Genomic DNA, 26,151 nt, shown 5'->3' with positions numbered 1-26,151 from the left:
GCCAGTCAGCTTGGGACATTCGAGTTCTGCTCCCCTTGCTAGAGTAGCCATCCCAAGAGCAGCTGGGGTTGAGCTGGAAGCAGTGCATTATGTGAAACTTGAAGGACAGCATGGCTAACTCATCCTGAGACACTGGCCTAGGATAACCACAAAGGACTCTGCCATGTCCTGGGAGAAAGTGATGGCGCATTTTAATCTGCATACTCTGGCAGGACTTCTCTTGGGACAATTCATAGATCTCCCCATCCATTACAAAAGACTTTCATGGGAGTTGTATCAGGCAGACACTGGGTATGTCTACACGTGTATTTACACGCACCTTTACTTAAGGCACTTTAAGGCAGTTTAGGCATATGTCTACATGTGGACATGCTAATGTGCATTAAGATGTATTAACTTTAGGCACAAATAGCTAAATTGCATTAGTGCATGTGCAGAGGTGCTAATGCGAATTAACGTGATGGATATCCATTGACACACACCACGTTAATGTGCATCAGCATGTCCACATGTGCATTAATGCAAATTAACTATTTGCACTGAAATTTGATACCTGCTTTATACAGGTATCAAATTTAGGCTTACATAGCGTTAAATTTCCATTTTCAAGGCACATTAAGGGTGCACACATGTAGACATGTGCCCTTAATGTGCCTTAAAAATGGCGATTTTAAGCTAAGCCCACTTAAAAGAGGCACGTATAGACACGCCCACTGTGTATGGAAAGATTGCTATCCTGTTCAACAAGGCCTTGTTTGATGTAGAATACACAGCCCAAATAAGTAAGGAGACAAACGCTCAGTAAAAACACCACGTTTACTAACAATGCTGATAAATACATTTGCATTGCTGAGTGGATTAATAGAAAAGCCCTTTTATGTGTCAAGATGAATTAAGGCACCTTAAGTGATCAATTAGATGATATTTTTAATGCAAACTAAACACTTAGAAAATTAGCAATGTCATTGCTCATCTAAATTCCTGAGTTGTAGAAGGTGAGAAAGTATGGCTGGAAACAGACATCAACTTGGTACCACCATAAAAATGTTTATGGTGGCACAAAGGCCAAGCAAACAGATGTGTATGCCCCCTGCTGTGCCATAAATGCCCACAATTGTAGGTGATATAACTTGGCATCACTTGTGTCAAAACATCTGTTTGCTTTTTCGTAGGAGAGCAGGGGAGCTCCACACTGCCTGCACAGACCTGAGGGCACCTGCCTGGGTTCCCATTTGCAGAGGCAAACCCCAGGAATCCTCTGGCAGGGAATTCCCCAGGAATGGGTACTGTGCCTTGACTCAGGACTCAACTCTGAAAATGGGGGAACCCCAGGTTCCTCATTTGCAGATGCATGCCCCAGGAATCCCCTTGCAGAGGATTCCCTGGGTATACATATTCTGCTAATGCACTCCAACTCAGGATACGTGCAGGGTTCCCCTGTTTGCAGCTGCTCCATAGGACTGGGTCCCCAAAGCCTTGAGAAAGGCAGGACAAATGCGATGTTAATGTTACAAAATGAGGCAAATCGCCAGAACACATCCCATAACAAAAATAATGTCTGTTTTTAACTTGTGTTCCCTATCTGTCACTTAGTTATATGCTCCCTGAAATCAGCACTGGATTTTCATCAGTCATCAAGCTGCGGGATGTATCATAAAGGGTTTGTCCATCCAGACTGACAGCTGCACGCAAGGAAATTTTCTGTAATCAAAAATGAGAAAAACAAATATAAATGATCAGAGCTCCACTATTCATTCTGTTCTTTCCACAAAGTAACATTTATAGGCAAGTGCAACATCTCAAAATGTATACCACTCAAAAGCCATCTTTTCTGCTCAGAAAGCAAACTACGGAATAACATAGAAAGTAGTTCTGAGACTCACTGAGGAGATAAAACAGTATTGTCCAAATTTCCCTCATGCCTGTGGTATAAAGACTCCGTAGATCAGGAAGTAGATAACTGTCTGGTATCTACTGGTCGCAACACTGAAATGACAGCAGATGCAAACAGGGTGGCAAATCAGCTTTCATAGGATAGCAAACTAGCACCCAGTTTTCAGCTGCTGGAAATGTTCATAAACATTACTCTCTTCTGCTATTGCTCCCCATGTTATTCCCAGAACTGTGGTGTTTCTGCAGTACTTAAAGGAAATGTAAATAGTTAATAACTATTCTAGTCATTGCTGATTGATATAATTCATAGCTACAGTACAAGGAGTAAATCCAGAGACCAAAAAGGAACAATTTTTATTGTAATGATACTGGTGGTAGCAACCCATTTTGTTATTTTAATTTGGCAAAGACCACTGTGCCTGAGTTTAGTAGCTGTGCCTCTCATAGTTGAAACATATTTTATTTATTTTAAAATATCATACTACAGATCATTTAATACAAATTTCACTTTACCTGAAAATCACGGATATAGGTGAGGAAAAAGGAGAGAAAGGAAAAAGCCAGAGACCATTCTGACATTGTGCTGGTGATGTGAACTGTGTAGCCCTATATAAAAAAAAAAAAGGAGCTATGTCATGAGCCTGGTCTTTCAGTTCCCAATAGTGGAAGCCTTTATTTCTGCATTAAAAAAAATGCTTTCACATACTTTTCCACATTTAACATCACTCCTATGATAAAGAGGTTCTGGGAGCAAATGCCTGAAAAATTTAACTCCTGAGAGGACAGTTGAACAAGGCCTCATGTAATTGTCTTACAGAAGGCAGGTATATTGTAGACACTAGTTCTAAAGTACATAGTACTGGACTGTAGCTTTCACCATCAGCCTAGATAAACCACACAGGATAAAACCCTGGTGGGAAGATTATTTCCTGGGCTTTCTAGGGAGCATGTGGTGCAGCAGCTGCTCTGCAACTCCAAGAAAGGATGTGGTATACAGTTCCTTTCATGCCAACACACTCAGTTCCATCATAGCAGGGAGGGAAGTTTCATCACAAACATTACCTTGACTCCAACCCTGCATCTGGAATGATGTGTTATCGAGACTAAAGTCTCTGAAGAACCTGACTGAAGTCTCACTTTAGGCTTTTAGATTCAAGCTTTTTGGGATAAAGGAAGAATGTGGTTTAATTTGGAATGTAGATGGCAACGGACCAAAACCTTCTTTAGAAAAGTATTTCTATGCTGCTGGGAAAAATCAAGCTCCTCCCTTGTATATGAATGGAATCAGAGACCTCCTCTACACTCATCAGGCAGAGAAGATAAAAACATCACACCAAACAATCTGGATGACTTTTGTTCCCTGCAGGTTTCTATAAGCTGCACTGTATAACAACAATTACTTAAACTGTAGCTACCTCACATGCATGCAGCTGATTTACCATTCTTCTCCTCTCTTTTCTCCCCTCTTCATCTCCTCTTTGTCTTCATTCTTCCAATTCTTACTTAGTTCATTTATCCACTAAACAGCAATAATGAACACATAGACCTAATTTTGATTCTAACATTACCATGTAAAATACAACTGAATTAATTTAAAGCTGATGACAATTTTGGGGTTAGGAGAGATAAGGCCAAGTCTTATTAAGCATCATATCAGCTAGTCCTGGGTGAACCTGCGAGTATCCAATTATAGCAGCTGTTTTTTTTCACTGCAAAACCCATCCTAACACATTACTACTCCATGGAACATTTAATCTAATTTACTCCATGAATCTACAATCATTACTGAAACATCCATATCTTAAACACCAGGGCAAGAAAACCAAATCTTCCTCCATTATTATCCAGGGCACTCCAGTAGCCTAAGTGCTCAGCAGACAGGAAAGGCATGGAATAGGTTTTATACTCTTAACTGTGTGTGTGTAAATAAACCTGTGTTTTTATTTATTTTATATATAAACTGTGTACACCCAAAACCCTTTATGGGTTTTTTTTTCTTTTTCTTTCTGTTAAAACCAGGCCTACCTTCTCCTCTGGATTCCAATGTAGCTTCTGCTCTAGACCAGTTCCATAGCGGCCACTGAACAAAAGGATTGTTGAAACAGACACTATAAGGAAATAGGTTAAGGAATATCTGAGGCACTAAACAAAAAACACAGAACCTTCCAATTCAGTTGTACATTCAATTTCAACCTGTAGTTTGAGAGAAGAAGGCAAAGGCACACCACAGAATCTTTTGCATTTCAATACCCAGGGCTATATATGTATCTCGTGCTTCACTGTACTCCTGCACACAGCCACAGGACTGTGTATACATCCTCAGTTCCCTTAAAAAACAGAGTCCATGACAATTGAGGGCTGAAAGCAGGGATGGGAAGAAGGAGAGTTCTTGGGATTCATACTGACTCTGTATCTTTAAGGCTGCCAACAAGTGATACATTTATCCCAGAATAAATTTTGATGCAATGCAGTAACAGTTTATCATGGTGTTTTGCAAGGTACATCTGTATACTTATTCCAGGACTACAACATTGAAATAATGGCAGAAAAGCAGCAGTGCATTCAGCTGCTCATTAAACTCTGATTAGAAGTGTGATGTGTACATGCAAATCCAAGGGCATTTTTGTCCTGGGACAAACGCAGCCACTTTATCCAAGGCTAAATGCAAAATCTGTTCTAGGGCTATGAACCATAGTTACTGGAGGGGAGGGAACTGTTCTTTCTTCTATGAGGTATGTCACTGTGCAGCCTATTCTGGGTGGCAAAAATAATCGCAGGATAGTGGGGATGTATCAGTGAAACGGGTTTTAGCACTGAACTCATCAATTTGACATCTGATCTAGCAGCTAATTCAGTGTATAGTGCTTCAAACATGGGAAAGGAGAACTTGTCTTACACAGTTCTGATAGCATCACACTGCAGATACAGGCCAAGGATGCTGTTTAAGCTCTAGGCATGAGTCGGTGAGAGAAATCAAATAACCAGCTGGTAACACAGCAATATTATCTTTTTTTGAGAGTCTTTGTAATGAAAAGGTCACTGCAGTGACCAAGTTAACTACCCCCACAAACACACACAGTAAGTCTAAAACAACTGCTATTGTTAATGTTACAGGGCTCTATAGATCATCACACCTAGTGAAAACAGACAACCAGATTTAATGAAATGTCAGAAAGCTGTGAGGGTCAAAACAGAGATGATGGGGTAAAATTTTAGGAAGTCAAACTAATTGCTCTGTCTGCCCTTAAACTCTAAAAATTCCTGGAAAATTAACTCTCTTACTCAAGAGCCCAGCCTGAGTGCTTCCCAAACTTCCTTAAATGTGAGAAATGGATGGGACTTGCAATGTGCCACAAAGGACAACTATTAGGCTATTTTGGCTGTGGGGGTGATAATGAGTTTGATGAATTCATAGAATCATAGAAAATTAGGATTGGAAAGGACCTCAGGAGGTCACATCTAGTCCAACCCCCTGCTCAAAGCAGGACCATCCCCAACTAGATCATCCCAGCCAGAGCTTTGTTGAGCCGAGCCTTAAAAACCTCCAAAGATGGTGCTTCCACCACCTCGCTAGGTAACCTGTTCCTGTGCTTCACCACCCTCCTAGGGAGAAAGTTTTCCTAATATGCAACCTCAACTTCCCTTGCTGCAACTTGAGACCGTTGCTCCTTGTTCTGTCATCTGTCCCCATGGAGTACAGTCCAGCTCCATCCTCTTTGCAACCACCCTTTAGGTAATTAAAGGCTGCTGTCAAATCTCCTCCCTCTGTCTTCTCTTGTGCAGACTAAATAAACCCAGATCCCTCAGCCTCTCTTCAGAAGTCATGGGCCCCAGCCCTCTAAACATTTTTGTTGCCCTCCGCTGGACTCTCTCCAATTTATCCACATCCTTTCTGTAGTGGGGGGCCCAAATCTGGACACAGAACTCCAGATGTGGCCTCACCAGTGCAGAATAAAGTGGAATAATTACTTCCCCCGATCTGCTGGCAGTGCAAAAACCAATGCAGCCCGGTATGCCATTAGCCTTCTTGGCAACAAGGGCATGCTGCTGACTCATATCTGTTTTATTGTCCACTGTAACCCACAGGTCCTTGTCTGTAGAGCTGCTGCTTAGCCAGTCAGCCCCCAGGCTGTAGCAGTGCATGGGATTCTTTTGTCCTAAGTGCAGGACTTTGCACTTGTCCTTATTGAACCTCATGTGATTTCTTTTGGCCCAATCCTCCAATTTGTTTAGGTCACTGAATCCTACCCCTACCCTCCTTTCTTCCTTTTGTCAGGGTCCTGAACTCGATCATCTTGTGTCACTGCTGCCCAACTTGCCATCCACTTCTACATCCCACCAATTCTTCCCTGTTGAACTGAAGAAACATCAAAACAAATTCCTGACAGAAGTTCCCTTCCTTCTTGAGTCCAGCTCAAATGTTAATTGTAGGATGGGCCCAGGGCAGTTTTTAAGTAGCATATTCCAAGGCATTTAAGAACTGAACAGCCAATGCCACCACTTCCAACTTCACTTGGAAACCAAGCAGACAATACAGATCATGCAACACTAGTCTATTGTACTCACGGCAAAAGCACACTTGTGTTGACTAGCTACTTTTCCAAACTGACTTCAGTTGTATCCTAACACACATCACTCTGTAGCACTTTAACCTCAAAATGACATAAACTTTGGATTTTTATTTCTTAAATGATTTCTCTCCTTGGTACTTTCATACCTTGTTTCTTTGCTAGAAATGCTTCCTTTGCCATCTCCTGGCTCTCATGGAATGAAGAACTTCAGTGCGCAGGGAACTGTCCTGTCTCCCTTTAACTGGTCAGTGAACCACTAGCAGGCTTAGCACCCTTTTTTTGATGTTTGACAGGGTCCACGAGATATTATAGCACAGACAGTTATTTAGAACCGAGCCTGGCAACGCTTTCTGACAGATGAGCCAAAAGAACTGAACATGGGCTAGAAGCATGAAGGCATTAGGATCCGATTGCTGCTGTCTCAGTCCACTACTCAGTTGCCCCCCCTCTTCCAGAGCCTATTCTGCCAAACTGTGGTGTGCCACAGGATGAGCTGCTCCTCCACTGGAGCCCCACGCGACTAACTGCAGAGCAGCACAGGAGGAGTCCTCCGCTGGCAAATGCTGCCAAAGCCGTGGCTCCACAGGTCAGATTCAAAGGTTCCACGGGCCGGACTTGACTCATGGGCTGTAAGTTACCACCCCTCTTTAGCAGATATTCAATCCATTATTTGTTTGAGTAAAAAAAGTGATGTATTTTATGGTCTAGCTCAGGGCTGCCCAACGTCTAAAGCCCTAGGAGCCTGAACCCACACAGGCAGCATCAGTCAAGCCACAAGCTATATGGACACTCCCCTCCCACGCGTGGCCCCAGACTCACCCTTAACTCCCCTTGGGATAGAGGCAGGAAATGGCAGCCAGAAGGAGTGGGAACCTAGAGCCTCCGGCTGCTGTTACAGCGAGAACAATGGGGCAGTGGTAGCCGGGCAGCAGCCCAACAGCTGCAACTTGGTTAGCACATGTGGCCCACAGGTCCCCCACTGTATAGCCCCAGTCTAGCTAGTAATACTAGTGTTAAGTCATATTTCACAACAAAGGATACTGCTCGAAATGCTTGATACACACCATAATAATAAGGTTAGTCGAATCCAGAAGATGTCTTTGCCGTGAATATCTGGCTGCATCATATAGGAAAGGATAGTCTGAATCAGAAGGTAAAAGGTCCCTATTCCAAACGTTAAACAGGCTCCAAGCATGTGCACGGCATATAGAGCACTTTTCTAGGGAGGAAGACAAGTGTAAATACGTGAATAAAAATCATAAGGAACAGAATCTAGTAACTACAGTACAACAGCTCTTGTCAAGTCACCCAGAACTTATTTTTGTAAAAGCTTTCCTTGGTGCATTTACCAACTCTCATGAAGATCTTTCCACATCTCAAGCTAAGCTGTATTGGGACAAGATCAGTACTTAGATACGGGATCTCAAAGGAAAACCCAAATATAGACCAGGGGTTAACACCACTGCCACTCACTCCCACTCCTTACTTGCTTCCAAATTTCCAGTTTTCATTCATTGCTGTTGACTAACTTCTGCATTAGTTGTTAACAGGAAAAAGGGGATAAGCAACAGAGGTGTTATCCCCCCTGGGTGCTCATTGTGCTGACAGCAGCTCCAGCAGCCACAGCAGGAAGTCCTGAAGCCTGGATCTGGACATGGGTCACCCAGGCTGCAAGAAGTCCTGTGGGCAAGAAGACCCACCCTTTGGCTATAGCTCACCCCCAGCTGCTGGCAAGAAATATGGTCTCCCAGCTCATTTGAGCTTCACATCCCTGTTTTAGATTAAATAGAAAATGTATGCCTTCGACTCTTGTAGTCACTAACTATAACTTGTGACTTAACCATGAAGATGTATTGAAAGAAAAATGGGATGCAACACACAAGCTAGAAAAAAGAAATCCCTATAAAGTGGGTGGGTAAGGAGATGACATATGGGGCTAGATATCCTATTAAGCTTTTCAACTCTAATTTGTACTCTGATGAACACAAGATCACACATAGAGGAGGTAGATTAGAATGTGATCAGAAACTTAGAATGTGATTCTGCTCTGAAAGGTGATTATAAAAATGGGGTCAGTGGGCTTTAGTGTTAACTCTCTCTTCAGTACTCTAGTTCTAACTGGCTCACATTACAGGGAAGTCTTTTCTGCCTGCCAGTTCCGCAAACTCCACCAAGCTCACATCTCTCTTTGCTGTGCATCATCAAAGTAATAAAGGTTCCCTAGACCAAATTAGGTTCTCAAAGTGACAACCAATGTAGCACCATTGAAGGTACTTGAGCAAGCATGGTGCTTAACTGATTGGAATTTAATACACAATTCTTTTGATGTAGAAGAAAGAGCCATCGACTCACTCCCCTGTGGGCATAATTCAATCACCTGTTCTAATGGCAGTTAAAAACAACAAAAAACCTTGGCTATTGAAACTGCTAAACAATAACTTAGTATGTGCAAGGAATAGGAGCTGCTGAATTAAAAAGTGCCTTTAAAAGTAGAACCACACTTTAATTAAAAGAATCAGAGAGCTGCCTAAGACCAGGTGCTCATCAAGCTAGTTAGCATAGCAGTTTCTGTAGCCAGTAGCACACAAGGGTGTGACAGGGCTACTTTACAACTGGCCATCTTTGATTCCCCAGCCTGACTGACCAAGCAGGCGTTTACACCAGGATCAAATAGGGGTATTTTTTTGGCACGAGTCCAGATAAAACTTGTGTCACTGGATTCATAGCAAGACACCAGCACTTTTTAGCCACCACCGCAAAATTAGCAGAATATAAACTATGAACTGTAACGGTGGCAAACTGTGAGAATGATCTTTTTTAAAATACCTGTCAAAGGAATTTATACTTTACTAAGAAAGAAAAGAAGGGTACATATAAGCTTGCCTTCTGCCTGCAGTCAGTAACCAAGACCTGACACTCAAAAGGAAGGATGGGGAAACAGCACCTTGCCAATTGTGAAAGGCAAATTTAAAATAGTCTACAGGACTGAGAAGGGGTTCTTATTACTTGATGCAGGAGACTGGCTCTCTCTTAACTGCATTATTACAAATGAGAATGACTACTGTGGAATTAATCAGTCCCTTACAAAATCTGGTTGTGCAGATTATATGGCATTAAATCCTAAAGGCTGACTATGGTTGAGGACAGATGTAGCTTTCAAATACTTTAAAGGGGGAGGGGGGAATTGCCAGTCTGAAACTCACATCAGCTGTTACATCAGCCTGCTCCTGTACCAGTAGAGGCAAGCTAAATTGCTTTACTTTTCATTCTGAATGAAACAGGGTTGTTATGTCTGCCTACATATCCTGTGCTTCTGTACTGTAGAAAAGGGAGGTCAAATTCTGTGCTGCTATACCGCCATCTAATGGCCCAGGTGCAAAAAAACATACAGGTGGTTACAAGCACCACCAAGGAGAAACAGCAGCTTTTTACTTGGTTGGGAACTGACCAGCAAGGCTAAAGCAAAATAATTACTCTGCTCTAGCTGTGCTGTAGTAGTGTTAGAGTGATGCTGTAGTCATGACAGTCCAGGAATTACGTGAAACACAAGGATTTTGGAGATACCTTGTATTGGACCAACTCAATGGTTGGAAGAAACTTGAATCAATCAAGTCAGACAAACTTATGAATGTAAAACTTTCGGCAGCAGGTCTGAGGAGGGAAGCAAGCTGACAGTTAAGAACTGAGAATAGAGCTGTTAGGTCTGGAGGCTGCTAATTCTGCTAATGGTTTGCCTATTATCTCTGGGATTTCCTGCCCGCCCCCCCACTCTCAACCTGACAGCTCTGGTCTTAATTGTCACAGCACTATCATCCAAACACATCCTTGCCTCTAACTACGCTGGTCAAACTTCCCAGGTAAGAGCCTCCCCAGTGGCCCAGCTTTAGCAGGAGGAGTAGAGGGTGCACTCAAGTCTATCCTATCCCATCAGTATGAAGAGGAAAACATTAACAGCAATAGTAACACGTGGCCCTACATTACTCCCAAGTGACAGTCATGCTTTTCCATGTTTTTCTGTGATTGTTTGCAACCCTTTCATATAGTCTTGCGACCCACTTTTGGGTCACAACCTACAGACTGACTGCTTTAGGGAACTGTGTAGGGAGGAATGATCTGCAGATCCCACACAGCCTTAGGCAGGGTTCCCATTGATCAGCAGGAGATATGAACATTTAACAAATGTAGAAATGAATAATTAAGCTGTATTAATGAATGATTAAGCATGTATTACACAATGCTTGCAACCCAATGTAGTATACCACAGCCCTGAACATGATGTGTCATGCTTTGATTCTCAACCAGGGTGCCAGGGCATGCTGGGCCAGACCTTTTGAAGGGTGTAGTGAGGTGTGAGAAGATAAGCAAAGTGTTAGGAGATAAGCAGGTAAACTAAGCAGATAAGTGTAGGCTTAGGCTTGTCCCTGTCTGGACAATCCCCCATCCTTACATCCTTGCAGAAAGGTCTGGCAATAAGCACTATAATCTATAAAATAGTTCTTGAAATTGGGTGCCACTCAATTCACAGGAGTTATGGAGGGGTGGTGCCTTGAGTTCAGTGACAGATGCCTCAGGTTCAGAAAGGCTGAGAATCATTGACTTAGATTACAGAAATACTGTGGAGAAAAGCAGATGAAAAAGTCCAAGCTCTGTCTCTTCCACTTCTGTCAAGAATTTATCCTGTTCTGAAGGCATGCACATGTAGAGTCTACTTGTCAGACACACTGACCAGAACTCACTGAAAGTTGGATTTCTTTTTCAGAGAAACATCAACATTTCAAAATTTATTTTTATTCCAATTTGGAAATAAGATTTTCAAAATTTTCCACAAAATGGAAAAAAAATGTTTTTTGAATTTTATGCACTACTATTACTGACATGTCACTTAATGGAAAAAAATAAAATGATGAGAAATCTATAAAATTCCAAAATTAAATGTCAAAAATCTGGAAGTCGTCCAATGGAGATTCGCCAAAAAACAACATAGTTTCCAAAATGATTTGATTGAAAAAAACAAAACCCAAAACTTTTTTTTGTCAAATGCTGCAGTGAAAAACTTCTGATCAGCTTTAGTACTCTTTATCAGTATCTAAATAAAATCAGAGAAGTAAAGACAGTGTAACTTAGCTCAAAATTTTTTTAATGGTTATCATGCTACTACAATTTCCAGAAAAATATAAATAGAGCACAAACCTGAAAGTTTGAAATAAGGCACATTCCAAAGCAACTTATCATTCCTAGTATAAGACCAGTCTTATTTAACTTGGCGATCTTGGGTTTTTCTGGATTCAGAGCACAAACTTGTTTATAGCGAACGTACATGGTAGCAATACCTGTGAGAAACCCAAATACAGTGACATTTTTAAGTAAATACGGAGATTTTGTTGACTGTAAAAGTGACAAGCAAGAGGTAATTCCTGTTTAAATTGCAAAAGCTACATTACTGCCATACTAAGCAGAGTAGAGAACTTGCAAGTCAGGAAACAGGGAAGTTAAATAACAACTGTGCAATTATCACGAGTTAGCCACACAATTAAGGTTTATTAGTATTTGTGATTCCAGATTAAACTGATTTTTTAAGACATTTTAGAGACAATTCCTACCCCTGATAATGATACAAAGCAAAGATTTGTTGCCTTAAGGGCTAAATCCTATTCTAGTTTTACACACTTAAGAGGCATTTATGTAGCCACATAACTGCAATTTTTGGCACTTGCAGTTTTGAGTCTATTTCCATTTGTGCAACTGTGCTTCTCCTGGGCTTCTTTGCTGAGCCTGCTCAAAAGACTACACCTTGGCTGCACACAGAACTGCTCAGACATACATGTTATGCCAATTAAATCCCAAAACGTTAGTCATAGAAAAATCACGACCAGTCAGCATTTGAAGCTGGATGAAAAGGAAAAGAAAGAGGAGAAGATGTTCCTCCATCTTTGGGTCCAGTAAATCTAGTAAAGGCACTTGCATAGGGTGCAGAATCTATACGCTACGTCCCCCTCATTCAGAAGATATTCAAACCTACATTGCACACTTCTCCATAAGTGCTCTAACCACCAGGCTAAGCATTGTCTAAAGCATTTCTCAAGCCTCTTGAACCTGGCTCTCTGGGCAGCCCTCATCAGAAAATATGTGGGGCTAAAAGGAAAACAAACTACAGTGAGTATGGTTCAGTGAAATGGATGCTGCAGTCTCTGCACTGCTGGGGCAGAAATTACTTCACTGTTGTTTATCCTTTTTATTCAGTGAATAGTAAATTAACTGTGTGGAAAATACAGGGGACAGAACCATACCTTCCTCCCCATATCAGGACAGCAATGGTCTTACTGAGCCACCTGCTCTCTACATTTTGCCCCTTTTCCTGCTACTGTGCATCTTTCCTTACAGGCTGTGTAATGCAACAGCTTCAAGAAGAGGACTAAGCAATGTTCACCTCATGGCCTGAAACAGAACTCTGCTGGGAAACAGGACATGCGGGTTCAAATCCCCTCTGTCTGCCCAGCATCTGTATAGATTGCGCGCTTCAGCAGGGCTTTTTGGCACTTCTTTCTAATAGCTGATTCAATTAGTGGGAGCGGCCTAATGGACCCTGCTTTAGTACTGGCAAATATGTGGATACCTGGACAATGCTATTCTGATATGTGCCTGTGCCTAAATGCCAAAAAGTGCAGTTACCAATCAGTGCCACTTAAGAATTAGTTCTGATCAGCATTCCATACCTTAAGATGTCTGGATTTCTTTTATATTTAACTCTGAATTTCTTGGATTCAGAGTACATCCCTGTAATGCATTTTACTCTAAGTGTTCTGTTTTAACCCTCAGTGTAGCTTTTCCCTGGGAAGTGTATGTAGCTTAGTGACCTAGCTGAGAAAATTTTAAAATTTAGATCTGGTATTTAATGTGCTTTCTAGAACGGTCTACAATGTGTTGGTTTCTGTACTTACATAAGAAAGTGGATATATTCAACATAATCCCAAACAAACATCTTTCAGGAGGCATTATTCCTGTATCACTGGACAAAAAACAAAGATAAATAAGGATTTTCATCATGTACTGCGATTTCCTATATACCGAAGCATCTTTGTGAGAGGGGGGATGAAAAGGAGGAACAGTTTCACAAAGCCTTCCAAGCAACTTTGACCAATTCGATTTTCCAATAGTTATCATGCTAGTTTCTAGAGCTGGAGACACCAACAAGAACATTTTGTTAGGGCCACAATGTTTTCAGAATAGAAAAAGAATATATAGCCCATCATAGTCATCCTTTGTACGCTTATCTTAAATCTACATGAAAAGAAATATTAAAGAATATTAAGCCTTGAAAATGAAGCACACTGTAGTCTGAAAAGACCAGAAGTCAGGCTTATTTGAACCTCAACTCAGTCCAATTGGGCATACAGATTCAAATATAGATATCAATTACCTGGTTACTTTGGTCATAGGATTCCTGCCTCACCCTACATTTGGGTTAGACTGTACTATGAACAAGACAGCAGTTACATATTTTTTAAACCCGGCTCTTCAATATGTGATTCATGCCTCATTCACCAAATAACAAGGCAGATTTAGAGGGAGAAATGTTTAGTTTTTAACTTCTGAGAATCTTGGATGTTATTCTGAGTCTCTGTTACACCAAGGTGAAACTCTTGAGTAAATGTGTTATGAGAGCTAAAGGCTTGAGCAGTAATCTTAAAGGCAAGCTAGAACATCAAACTTCCTGAGCGTGTTCCACTCTCTCAAACTCCTCCAGTGAAAATATTTTAGCATAAATAAAGAGAAATATTAGAAAGGAAAACTTTAAAACGACTATGGTTATTACACTTAGTGAATCAGAAAGAAATTAGCCCATTGAGAGAAGCACTGAGAGGCCTAAATATACTTGATACTTATTTGCAAGAACACCTAATAAGAGCAACAAATCTCTTGTTAGCAACATTTTCCTGATTACATTTTCTGTACTGTGTATTCAGATGGTGACCCCTATAATAACAATAGCCACTTAGGAGAGAGACAGAACCGGGACATCAACATGTTGCTACTGATAGTCAAGCGCACCATTTAAATCCTATTAAATGGTGCGGCTCTGCAAGCAGATTACTGAGAATTAAGATGCACTAAGACAAGGCAATCCACAAAGCGAGTTACCTACTCTGTGGTAACTGCATGCATGCTCTTACTCAACAGTACAGGTGATCCAACTTACCCTACTGAGGGGCAAGCTACTTTGTAACTACTACAAAGCAAGAACAAATGTGTTGTTTGATGCTTATAGCTTTAAAAAAAATCTTCAGGTTAATGTTAAAACCAGTCATTAAAAAATGTTTCTTTTAAATCAGTTTAAAATTTGGAACTGAAGCAGCATTTCCAGGAGAAAACTCTAATTCTGTTAATAAGATTAAACTATAGTTAGCAGTACAATCGTATGTGTTCACTGACCTGATGTAGGGCACCAGTGGGTCAACATGGCGTAGAAAGATTGCAGTTATATATGGAAATATGAAAGATGCAGCTGACCAAATAACCAAAGCTGACGGCAAGAAGCAAAGCCCTTGCTGGAACCACCACATTTCAGTGTTTTCTCCTAAATCCAGGCACTAAGAAGAAGCAAATACACAGCAGGTTTAAGGATTTTTATCTCAATAGTTTGGTTCTGAAGCTGAATCATGAACTGTATTACCATGCAATCTTTATGTAAGACCTGCTGTGAATAAATATAACAAAATACAAATCTTTTTACCACAAAGACTATGTTGAGGTGGCTTGAATTTTGTATCATTTTCAGTTCTGTACTGCAAAACCAAGGCAAAGGCTAACAGGAAATCACTGATTTTACAACACAGACACAACTTCAAAGAAGAAAACAGGAATTTCTTTCAGAAACTTTCATACTAAAACTCATCTCAGAAAACCAGAGAAAGAATTTACTTTACTGCCTTTTTTGGCATTTGTCTATTGCCAGATCTGTCAAGAGGCTCACTTTACTTTATTAATTCTATTTTCTTCCTCTTCATGGTGTGCGTAACAGCTCATTGAGGTTAATGAGGATCAGAGGGCATAGCAACTGCAGGGAATAGAGAATATGCATCAACAATGACAGTTTTACTGACAAAGGAAATGGCAATCATTGAACCTTTAATGAAAATCTGGGCTAATTTTAGAAGTAAAACAAAAACATGAAAGTATTACTAACATTTTCAATTCTTTAGCACCTGATATCTTACTTACTCAACACACATTATAACCTCCACACGAGTAAATGCATATGCTAGCACCTTCAGAACCAGCCATCATCTAATTGGGGTAGTGGTTGGGCAACTGCAGGAAGTTCCACTTCCGCACCTAGTTTTGCATGTAATTCCACACTTCCACATCTTAGTTTTGAAAATGTCACCTTGAAAGCAAGACTGTACCTATACATCTAGCGCTGCATGAGAAGTGTATACCTCTGGGGCACAGAGAAGGATTTGTGTCTTCCCCCATCTCTGTTGGTAGAGGGGAGTAACCTTCTTTTAGCTCCAATCCAGTTCTGCTAATGTGTGGTCTTTTGCCTTAACCATGGTTACAGTCTCATACTTGTGAAACTCTCTCAAATGTACTTTAGTGAAGTAAAGAATACAGAAACAGATTAGGTCTAGTAGAGATAAGGGACAAAGAGGTGAAAGACTGGAGATGGAACAGAGCACTAAACAGGGCAAAGAAAGCAGGAAGAGTGCACAATGTAGAGAGAGAGAGTTTAGTGCTGATTGGACAGGGAATCAGGAGAGAAAAAGATCAGAGAGACAACAATGCCCAATCCATAAGTGAGAAGAACAGATTCGTGATAATTCAGCCATAAGGAGAGGAAGTAAGAGAAGGAAAACTCAAAGGAGAGAGCAGCTGCAAAGTCAAATAGAAATGTATCTCAGATTGAGAAGTTGAAAGACAAAGCAGGGAGAAGGAGAAAAGATGATGGCAGAAGTGTCCAAGAAGCAAGCATAAAGGCTTGGCCCAGATCAAGAATTGAAAAGTAAGGACAGAAATAGACAGCTAGGTATGGAGACAAGATCACACAATGGTCAGAGGTGAAAACCTCTCCCCACACTCCAGTGCGGTCTGAAGATGCTCTTCTACTCAGATTACCATTCTGATATGGACCAGTCCAACCTCCTGATACAGGCCAGCTATAACCCTCACCTTGCCCATGCTGCTCATGTCCTGTGATCTGACTATCTCATGTAGTCCAGTAGCATACTGGAATACATGGGATAGGCAGAAAGTATTCCAGTTCCCATGGAAGGATGTGGGAGGTTTTCTTCAAATAGCACATGGCTGGTGGCTTCACTTACTTGTTTCCCTGAAGCTAAACCTTAATGCATATACCCTCATTTCACTCCCTACTCACTGTCGGTTTTACCAGCTATACCACTAGCAGCACTCTTTTGTCTACCCCTTACTGATAAATGTGGAAACTTTCCACCACAGATGGCATTCTACCGATAACAAGGGATCACCAGTAATCAGGCGCTGGAACCCTTGATACATGCCAAAACCTCACCCTGCTCTGGATAAAATCAGACAGATTATATCATCATGCAACAAAGGTACAGCTACAAATAAGGCAAATATATTTTGCTGGTTAACACGTGAGGGTTTCTAACATGTAGGTGGTGAGGCAATGAGAGTACAACAGTAGAAATTAAGGTTGGGTGTAAACCTTAAGTGCAAGTATACTTTTAAGATTAATTTTAAATTATTAAAGTAACATTTGATATTTAATAGTGACTTTCATTGCAAGATTACAATGATTTCAAATATTTTAATGTAATCCCCACAACCGTGATCCTGGTAAATTACATTTTCCCAATTTATAAATAGGGAAAACAACATAGGCAATAGTCTTTATTCAAGATCACTCATAACATGTTGTATGAGCAGAAATATAATGCAAACCTCTCAAGTTTCAATCCGATGATGATAAATGTTAATGTTCTTATTATTCCCTTAAAATTCGTAAAGGCAATTCATAAAGGCAATTTCTTTCCAATAGATTTTGCCTGGGAATAAACACCTATTTGTCACATACCTGGAAATACTGATGACAGCAAGAATTCCGTCTCAAGGAGAATCCAAAATCATCTTTCTGCTAAACTTTCCTTTTTAATTTCTCCATTTTTCTCATTTCATTCTAAATATCTTCAATACAAAAGAAAAATAATCAGCAATATATTCTACAGTTTGATGTCCCTGCCTTTGTGTCCTCTGCTTCTACAATCTCTTTTATCCTAGGGCACTATACTCTGCTTTACTCTTTATTGACAAGCTCCAGGTTTTTCAATCCCCTTTCACCAAACTTACTTCCTTCTCCGTGTTTTCCACATACAATTTGGCTTTATTTATGACTCAGTCTTTCCTTTCCCCCCTTATTACTCTAAAATACCAAACTCTCCTAACCTAAAACAGCACAGACCATTCCCAGACCATTTAATTTAGGCCTCTTTCCCTAATTTATCCAGAAGTTACTAGGTTTTCTCCACTCCTTTTTTAACTAGGGACAGTAAAATTCCTGAGAGTGTCCCGATTTCTGTGTCTCTTTATCCAAATGTGAGGGGGCCAGGACCCCAGGGGACCCGGCCCGAGCGAGAAAGCCCGAAGGGCCGTCCAACTTCCGGGATCAGACCCGGAAGTCTGGCCGGGGAGTTAAAGTGTCCCGGAACTTAAACCGGGCCGGGGTGAGACCGGCCCGGGGTAATAAAAGCAGCACCCCTACCCTGGCTAGAGGAGGGAGGAAGCTCCGACCGAAGTCGGACCAAGGACGAGCGGAGCCGGACGCGAGGCAACGAACGCCAGTAGCAGCGGAACCAGCAGCGGCCGAACCGGAAGCAGCAGAGCCAGGAGCGGCGCGTGGGGAGCCAGCGGCAGAATCTCCGGCAGTGGCGGTACCGGTAACGGCGGTGCCGGGATCGGGGCCACAGACACCGGCGGCGGCCCAGCCGGGAGGCGCAGAGCCGGTAAGCGATAGGCCGAGAGCAACAGGGCCAGGAGTAGCGGGGCCGAGCACGTCGGAGCCGGGAGCCACGCGGTGGAAGCCGGCCGGAGCTGAGTTGCCTGCGGCAGAACCAGGAGCAGCGCGGCCTCCCGACGTGGCACAGGTACCGAAGGGATCGGAGGCGGTCCCACCGGGAGAACCCGGGAGGGGAGCCTCAACCGGAGGGGACTTTCTCCGAAGACTGGTGGCCAGCTGGCCACGGAAGAAGACCCGTGGGCTGGGAGGCGGACTTGGTAGCCCCCCCCGGGTCTAGGGACACCGGCCTTTGAGGGTTGGACAAATCCGTATCGGAGGCTTGGGCGAGGGTGTAGGGGAGCGAGGAGCCCTCAGGACCCCCGGACTTTGGAGCCGGGGTACCCCCTTGCGTTGGACCGTCAGCGCCCCACTTTGGGTGAACCCCTTTTTTTCATCAAGACGTGGCAGGCGAGATTGACGGGGCATAAGCGGCCCGACGCGTACCCCCTCCTCTCCAGGGGCCATTCGGGGATTTTGGGCGACTCACAACCGGGTGACCTACCCCATTCCCCCACACCAAACTATAGATTGATTACTAGATAGACGGACAACTTCCTTGGTGTGAAGAACAAGTCCAAATGTATGCGTCTAGATACAGCTAGCCCATCTGAGAAAAGCACATCTGAACTCCATTATGCACAGGTGACATTGGCTGTGCTACACAAGGTCTGGATGCAGTCTCTCTGTTTTCCACATTGGTCAAAAACATGGTTGCCAACCTCCTAAATCGTACACTGTAGCAAGGATATGAACAGGGGACTAATTATATATCAGTTAACATAGTAGGTTTTGTTTTCTTGAGTACGGCCCTAGTTTATTATCCAGACAGACCCAAGAACTTCAAAAAGGCTCAAAAACATGATTAAAGAGTGTGTGCACATCCATCCCTCCTCACTGCCATTCAAAACAATCCCCGGTCTAGAAACCCTAGGGAATACTGGACTTAACAAAAGGAACATGGAGGAAGCAGTTCCCTATACCAACAATACAGTATAGTACAGGGGGTTCCCAAACAGTTATGCATACCCCTGGGGGTACGTAAGATATCTTTGGGGGATATGTAGGAGCAATTGTGTAATGGCGGATTTAATTTTCATTATAATAATACTTGGCATTTAAGAGGTTAAAATATAAAACATATGCTGGAGGGGGTACACGGGCAGCTGGTAAAACTAGAAGGGGGTATGCAATAAGAAAATGTTTGGGAACCTCTGGTATAGTACATATTAAAACAGGCAGGGAATGCATGAAAAGAAGTATCTGGAAGACATCCTTCCTAGAAAACAATGGCAACATAGCAGGAGAAATGAAGCTTGTCCACACTAGAAGGGCTTTTGCCGTTAAAGCTACACGAAAGGAGATACGTCTGAGTACTTTAGTGAAGATTCAGATTATACTAACACGAGATTTTTTGCCAACCTAAGTACACCGGATTCCAGAATGATAAAAACTAGGATGGCAAAAGTGCTCTCCTACCAACATAGTTGTGACTACATTAGGGGTTTGGTCAGTACATCTATGCCAGCTAGATTGTGTAACTTTACAAGCCAGTGTAGTCATGCTGGCAAAACCTTGCAGCAGACATGGCTTAAGAAAGAAGATGTTGCTTTCTCTAGAATGCAGATGGAAAAGCATTTCAGGCTGAGACTCATAGGACTTGTCTACTCAAACAGATTTATTTCACACTGAAAGACACTAAAGCGTAATATCACTTTGCTTTGGGGCAACTGCACCTAAATGAACAGCCACCTGTCACTTCACCATGAATCACTGTTTGCACCCAGATGACTGGCTCCCTCAAGTACATCAAGATGTTTCTTTGTGCAATCAAATGCACAAGAAAGAATCTGGCCCTGGGTGGTCATGACTGTGAAGTTAGAGGTGACACAAATAGAGTGAGCAGCTAGTTCAAGGAGTGTACAAAAGGGAGTAGGAAGGTGGCTGGCAGATCACTAAAATATATTCAGTTAGGACATGTACACAAAGATCAGCTGAAGTTGCTTATTGCATGAAAAAAAGACTCCAAGATTAAACGAGGACAAAACGTTCAGATTTATACTGATATAAAAAGTTGCATCACACGAACAGAGCTTTTATCTTTGGAAAAACAGGGTTTATGCCAGGATAACATACTTACGTAGATGAGCCCATAGTTCAAGGACAGAGGGAACCAGCATAATAAATCTAATCTAATTTCTTGCTTAATCCAGGCTATCAAATTTCATTCAGTAATTCCATACTGGCAACTGTTGTAAATTTATTTCAAAGTTTTGCAATGTTTGAGTTTTTTCTTAACACATCTATTTCCAGCACCACGTCAATTTACCAAAGTCTCAGCTTTAGTTGTTTTTTTTAATTTGGTTTCTAACTTCATTTGTTGTACAAAAATTTGAAAACATGAGACTAAAGACTCAAATACTAGAAAGCAAAAATAAAGAATCCCAAATCCATGTCAGTAAGGCTGATCTGTATTTGCTCAGGCAGAAATATATATTAATATTCATCCTGGGGCAAACAAACATAAAGGCTATACATGCTCTCATGAGAAATTAAAATCATAAATAAAAACTGTAACATTAGCTGGATATTAATATATTTTATTATGAGAGATCACTATATTAATATGTAATATAAGTTCAGACTTGAATACAAATAAACAGGATATACATGAAAACATGTAGGTAGCCGCCCTTATATTCACGACTGTGAATATCTACAGTGTTAAGATTTGGCATATAGCCATCATATTCACTGGATGAGGTCCCAGTTTCTCTGAAGCTGATGACAAAACTCTTGTTAATTTAATAGGGTCAGCATTTCACCTAGCATTCAGAATAGCAAAGGAAGCTTTAAGAAACATGGTCAACTTTATTCCATTGAGGTTTGGGAGAAATGGGGAGGAGCAGTTGGTTTCCTGCTGGGTCTATGCCTGGATCTGATAGCAATGTCATACCTTTTGTATCAGTCTGTATCAGTGGTTCTCAACATTTTTAGAATTAAGAAACCCCTCAGAAAATGCTAGCTCGTAGGTTCTACTCCTATTTTGACAACAGAAAAAGAATAGAATTCTTCTTTTGTAAAGACTCAGAAAGACCACAACAGCTCAGACTGTATTAATACTATGAATTCCTATTTCAAATCTCTGGGTTTATCTTGGGAATCATATTTGTACACCTAACATTGCATGGCACTGTGACACTCATGAAAAGATCTCATGGCACCCCAAGGTACTGCAGCACCCTGACTGAGAATCGCGGGTCTGTATACATGCAGGGTTGCATAAGATCCCAAAGAATCAACTGCTGCACCATCTCCTAAGATGACATTTAAGATCAATAAGACAAATTTTGCGTGCACAAGGCAAAAGTACTTCTTCTATGCTTTTTTCCCTAAATGGCACTACCACATCTCAGGAAATATGCTAAAGACATTTCCATTTCCATGAAGATACAGCAGAGCCAGAAAAATGAGACAATGAAAGGTTTTTATGCTGGTTCCAAAATCTTTGGTTATTTTGCCAATTGCAATGTTTTGATTTGCATGATTTGTATGAGGCACTTGCTGGTTTGAATGCTGCAGGTCCCCAAACTGATTCGTTTGGAGGCACTCCCATAAGGTTAATATTTAGTAACAATAATTATCACTCTTGTATTAAACACTGGTCCCACAAATTGAATGCAAGGTACCTCCTACTGCACAGTTCTGGGAAGGGTTCCTCCCATTTCTTAAGTACTACTTTAGGTCTGTGATGAATACTTTCCCCATAGCCTCTACGGATGCATACACACAAGAGCTTTGTGGTGCCTCAAATGCTTTTGAGGCATTGCAAAACATACCCAAGACATGTGATTTGGTTCTCCACGCTGCACATTTGCAGCGCAGAGCCAAATTTAGATACCAGGTCATCCCAGCATCAAAAAAAATGCATAGAGAAAAAAAAAAGCAGGGCAGCGCACATGGCAGCATTGTGTCACCATACACCAGAGCCTGGCCAGCTAGAGCCACACTCCAGCTGCCAACCAGGCTCCATGCACCTGGATCGCTGCCGCTGCAGGCCCAGGAGGCCCCCAGAATCCCAACCCAGCTGCTGGCTTCAGCCTCCCCTACTCCACCCAGGGCAAACGCAAAATCAAGCCTACGCATCTTTCTAAAAGCTACCCTATAGCTCAAACAGAAGTTCTGAGATTGATGCAGAAGTTATTGGGTGAGGTTTTATGGTCTGTGATTTAAAGGTCATTGTAAATCAGGACTGTCCAACTTACTTGGTCCTGCAGGTCAGAACCAGATGGCAGAGCTTCTCACACACCAGATGACTCACCTCTGGTGGTAGGGCAGCAGCGCGTGAGTACAGCTGCCAGAGCCACTACATTGGTGCAGCTCCAGAACTCAGGTGGATGAACACAGCCACTGCCTGTCTCCACCTTTCCCCCTGTTGCGGATCTACAGTAATGAAAGACCCCCAAATCAGCAGCAGGCAAGGGGATCGGAGGACAAGTGGCAGTGGTGTTCACCCCCTGGGTTCAGCAGCAGTAGCACTGGCAGCTGTGCCAAGAAGTCCTGTGGAGTGCAATATAACCTCTCATGGGCTGCATACAGCCCATGGGCCACCCCACTGACAGCCCTATATCCAATTATCCTAACGGTTCTTTCTGCCCTTAGAATTAAGGCAGCTAAATAGAAAAGAATCATCACACCCTTTCACAGAATCATAGAGAAGTCTGGCTGGAAGGGACCCCTGGAGGTCTAGCCCAAGCCCTGTTCAAGGCAGGGTCATCCCTGTCCAAATTATCCCATACAAGTGCTTGTTTAACCAATTCCTAAAACTATGCAATCAGCCTTGTTGCACAGCTACAAGACATATTGCCCAGACATCAAAAGCTGCCCAATCTGCCACAGGTAAAGCAAGGGGACAGGGGCAGCCAATGTGCTGCCACTACAGGGTTGCTAAAATGCACTCAAGTGATCCCAGAGCACCAGGCCTACTGCTAGGGGAATTCAAACCCCCCACAGTCTGGACCAATCTGACCATGGGGTAAAATTCTTTCCTGACTCCAAATGTGGCAAGTGGTCCAGGAGACTCCGGGTTTCAGCCCCGGCTGGTGCACTGGCACATCCCAGGCAAAATCTGACACCTGTAGCAACAGGAGGGTAGAAAATTCCTTTCTGACTCTGTGTGGCAACTAGCAATGCCCAGAAGCTTGGGAAAAAAAAACCACCCGACATTCTTCCCTACAACCAGGGGACAGTAAGCCTAACTTCACACATACACCTTCTTATTGGACAGCCAAAACTTCCCTTTCTGCATCCCTACCACAACTTATCCAAGCTCCTTTCATTTTTTTCATAACTAAGCTAGTTGCAGAGGTCTGCTTCATTCTCCTGCTGCAGAGCATAGTCCTTCCCAATACTCACCTGCATTAGGCTGCAGAGCTCCTCTTGTTTCTCAGCTGCTTCCAATTTCTCAAGCATGGGAAGTGGTGTAACTGCCTCCCTCTATTGTGTCCAGCAAGAAAGTCCCCTCACATCCTTCGATTCAAGATGTATGTAGGTAAGCTCCTTTCAGTCTCTCTTATGCGGGCCACTGTTCTGTCTTGTCTTCGTAAATTGTTCTGAACTAATTAAGAGCTTTTCTATGCTACAGATGTATGTAGGTGGACACCTGTGTGTAGGTAGGTCTTACACTGTGCGATGTAAAGTTATGGTATTGCATAAATGATTATTAACAACACTATTTTGTCAAGATGGCCTATTGCAGTGGTGCTCAACATTTTTCCCCCTCGTGGACCAGATGGACAGTACCTGGCCCACCTGCAGGTCAGATCCCGCTGGGGATCCTGATCTGGCACCAGAGTGGGTGCAGCAGGCACCAGACGGGGGCAGGGGACAGCCTGGTCCCACCCAGCTCCACAGGGAAAGGGGGCATGGCCCAGACCCAACCCGAACCTACAAGGGGACATGGCTCAGCCCCCACCAGCCTCACTGGGTTTGGGAATTTGGCAGGGGGGAGCATGGCTACCGCTCTCCTGTTGTCAAATTTCACAACCCCCCGTGGGCCAGACAGGAGGGCTCCACAGGCTGCACTCGGCCTGCGCAGACCAGAGGATGAGCACAGCTACCCCTTGCTTAATGTCGTCATTACCTTCTTGAAAAATTTGACTTTAAACGAAACAACATTAAGCAAATCCAACTACATCACAATACAGTAGTTACCTGCTAGCAGGCGGAGGCCAAACAACACCATAACTGAACACCGCACAACTTAAACAAGTACATTCCCCAACAGATCAGCGATGTAATAACGAAACATTGTTAACCCAGACAATGTCCAGCGAGAAGTGCCTGTATTACTTCTGAGAGTAACGACCAGTGTAAATTACCTGCCTTACTATTTTACAGCGTTTGATTGCTAACTGGCCTAGCCAAGCATAAAGAAAGCCCAGCTATTTCTATTTCTTTCATTTCTACCCAGGAGAACTTTTACAATCTTTTCTCCAATGCCTGATGAAGGGGGCGCGTGCCCAAAAAGCTTGCAAATAAAGACAGTTTTGTGCAAAAATCTTGCAGGGCGAATAAAAGCAATCATCTCAACTAAGACTCCCAGTTGCTGTAATCCATAAATTAGTTTTTGAATCTGCCACTTTTGCACCCAAAGGTTTGCAGTTAAAGGCAAATTTTTTTTTTTTGTTGCAAAAATCTTGTGGGTCGAATAAAGTGATCGCCTCTACTACGCGTCCTGACTGATCACCTTTTCCTCTAGAACAGTACAGCTACAAACCTGGAAACCTGACAGCGATTTCTAATGGATTTAAGTATCTGTCAGTTTTTAAGGTCAGGTGTCTCCCCCCTCCCCCTTTCCTTATGGAGACTGCATTAGCCCTAAGTGACGATTACACTGGATGTGGCCTTGTTCTCAAAGTTAAATGTAATTAAACTTAAATTAATTGTAAAATTAAATGTAAAAAACCCCATCCCCCCCCTACCTCTGCCTCGCGAGCTCCACAGCACCGCCCGTCCCGTCCCCGCGCATGCTTACACGCCTCGCCTGCCCTTCGCTCCCGCAGCCGCGCTCCGCCCTCTCCCCTCCCCTCCCTCCTTTACGGCAGTTGCAAAAAGGCCGTAAAAGACGCCGTCCGCGGGAGGAGCCTGAGGTAAACGCCGGGTTGTAGAGTGGGGTCGCGGCCCCCTGTGGTCTCGGGCCTAGCGCCGGGGTGTGGGGGGCTGTGTCTGGCCGGGGGTTGTCACTGCTCCAGCCGGGGTGGGGGTGGTGCTGCGGGGCCTACCCCATCCTACCCTCACACGGGAGGATGCCCCCGCGGTAGTTACTGCCCTTGGCTCCCCCGGGCCCTGCTCCAGCCCCCACCCGCATCTTTAGGCACCTGAGTATTTTTCCTGCACTTCCTCTAACCCCTCGGCTCAAATTGTCTCGGGCCGTGATCGTCCCCGCCCCCCCGGGTCTGCGGGCCTGCATCTGAGAACAGCCCCGCTGCACGGCCTGCGGCTCCCCGCACCCCCCACCCCCCTTGCCCCGGGGCTAAGAACTCCCGGCAGTCGAGACCCACCTGCGGCCCTGGCTGGGCTCAAGAGTGTCCCCGGTCCTCGCCCGGCTCGACCCCCCGCCCATCGCTTCTTGTGAGCTGGGTGGCAGATTCAAAA

The 26,151-nt window shown here is 43.1% G+C and overlaps 2 protein-coding genes across 6 annotated transcripts in view; one reads left to right on the top strand and one right to left on the bottom strand.

The window, feature by feature from the left end:
* Positions 1-797: 797 nt before the first annotated feature.
* On the bottom strand, positions 798-25,576 carry DRAM2 (DNA damage regulated autophagy modulator 2). 4 transcript variants are annotated; one of them, XR_016438868.1, is made up of 10 exons: positions 25,479-25,576; positions 17,521-17,630; positions 14,895-15,052; positions 13,403-13,470; positions 11,655-11,794; positions 7,506-7,683; positions 3,919-4,001; positions 2,407-2,499; positions 1,884-1,986; positions 798-1,701 (listed from the first exon to the last, which is right to left on the bottom strand). XR_016438868.1 is itself a non-coding variant. In XM_090025413.1 (10 exons), exons 4-10 carry the CDS (start codon positions 15,023-15,025, stop codon positions 1,594-1,596), a joined length of 801 nt encoding a protein of 266 aa, XP_089881539.1. In that variant the 5' UTR covers positions 15,026-15,052; positions 17,521-17,630; positions 23,911-24,024; positions 25,479-25,494; the 3' UTR covers positions 798-1,593. The 4 variants fall into 4 exon arrangements, 3 of the variants coding, with proteins under 3 accessions (XP_089881539.1, XP_089881538.1, XP_089881540.1); XM_090025413.1 differs by lacking the exon at positions 1,884-1,986 and adding an exon at positions 23,911-24,024 and having other exon boundaries at positions 25,479-25,494; XM_090025412.1 differs by lacking the exon at positions 1,884-1,986.
* CEPT1 (choline/ethanolamine phosphotransferase 1) overlaps positions 25,517-26,151 on the top strand; it is a 56,988-nt gene continuing 56,353 nt past the window's right edge. For both annotated transcript variants that reach the window (XM_090025411.1, XM_090025410.1), the window contains exon 1: positions 25,517-25,646. The gene's annotated coding sequence lies outside the window, so the exon portion shown is untranslated. The remainder of the gene's footprint in view (positions 25,647-26,151) is intronic.

This window comes from Crocodylus siamensis, chromosome 13 (genome assembly GCF_052110815.1).
Source record: "Crocodylus siamensis isolate JL-2025a chromosome 13, ASM5211081v1, whole genome shotgun sequence".
In the NCBI taxonomy this organism is placed as follows: Eukaryota; Metazoa; Chordata; order Crocodylia; family Crocodylidae; genus Crocodylus; species Crocodylus siamensis.
This window is presented reverse-complemented; position numbering and strand designations above follow the sequence as displayed.

Coding starts and splice junctions, on each gene's coding strand:
- DRAM2 (XM_090025412.1), bottom strand. CDS start 15,025: ATGTGGTGGTTCCAGCAAGGGCTTTGCTTCTTGCCGTCAGCTTTGGTT. Junction 7,684..11,654: donor GCCTTATTTCAAACTTTCAG/GTTTGTGCTCTA, acceptor CTTCCTCCCTAG/AAAAGTGCTCTATATGCCGT. Junction 2,500..3,918: donor ATTGGAATCCAGAGGAGAAG/GTAGGCCTGGTT, acceptor TTTTTTATATAG/GGCTACACAGTTCACATCAC.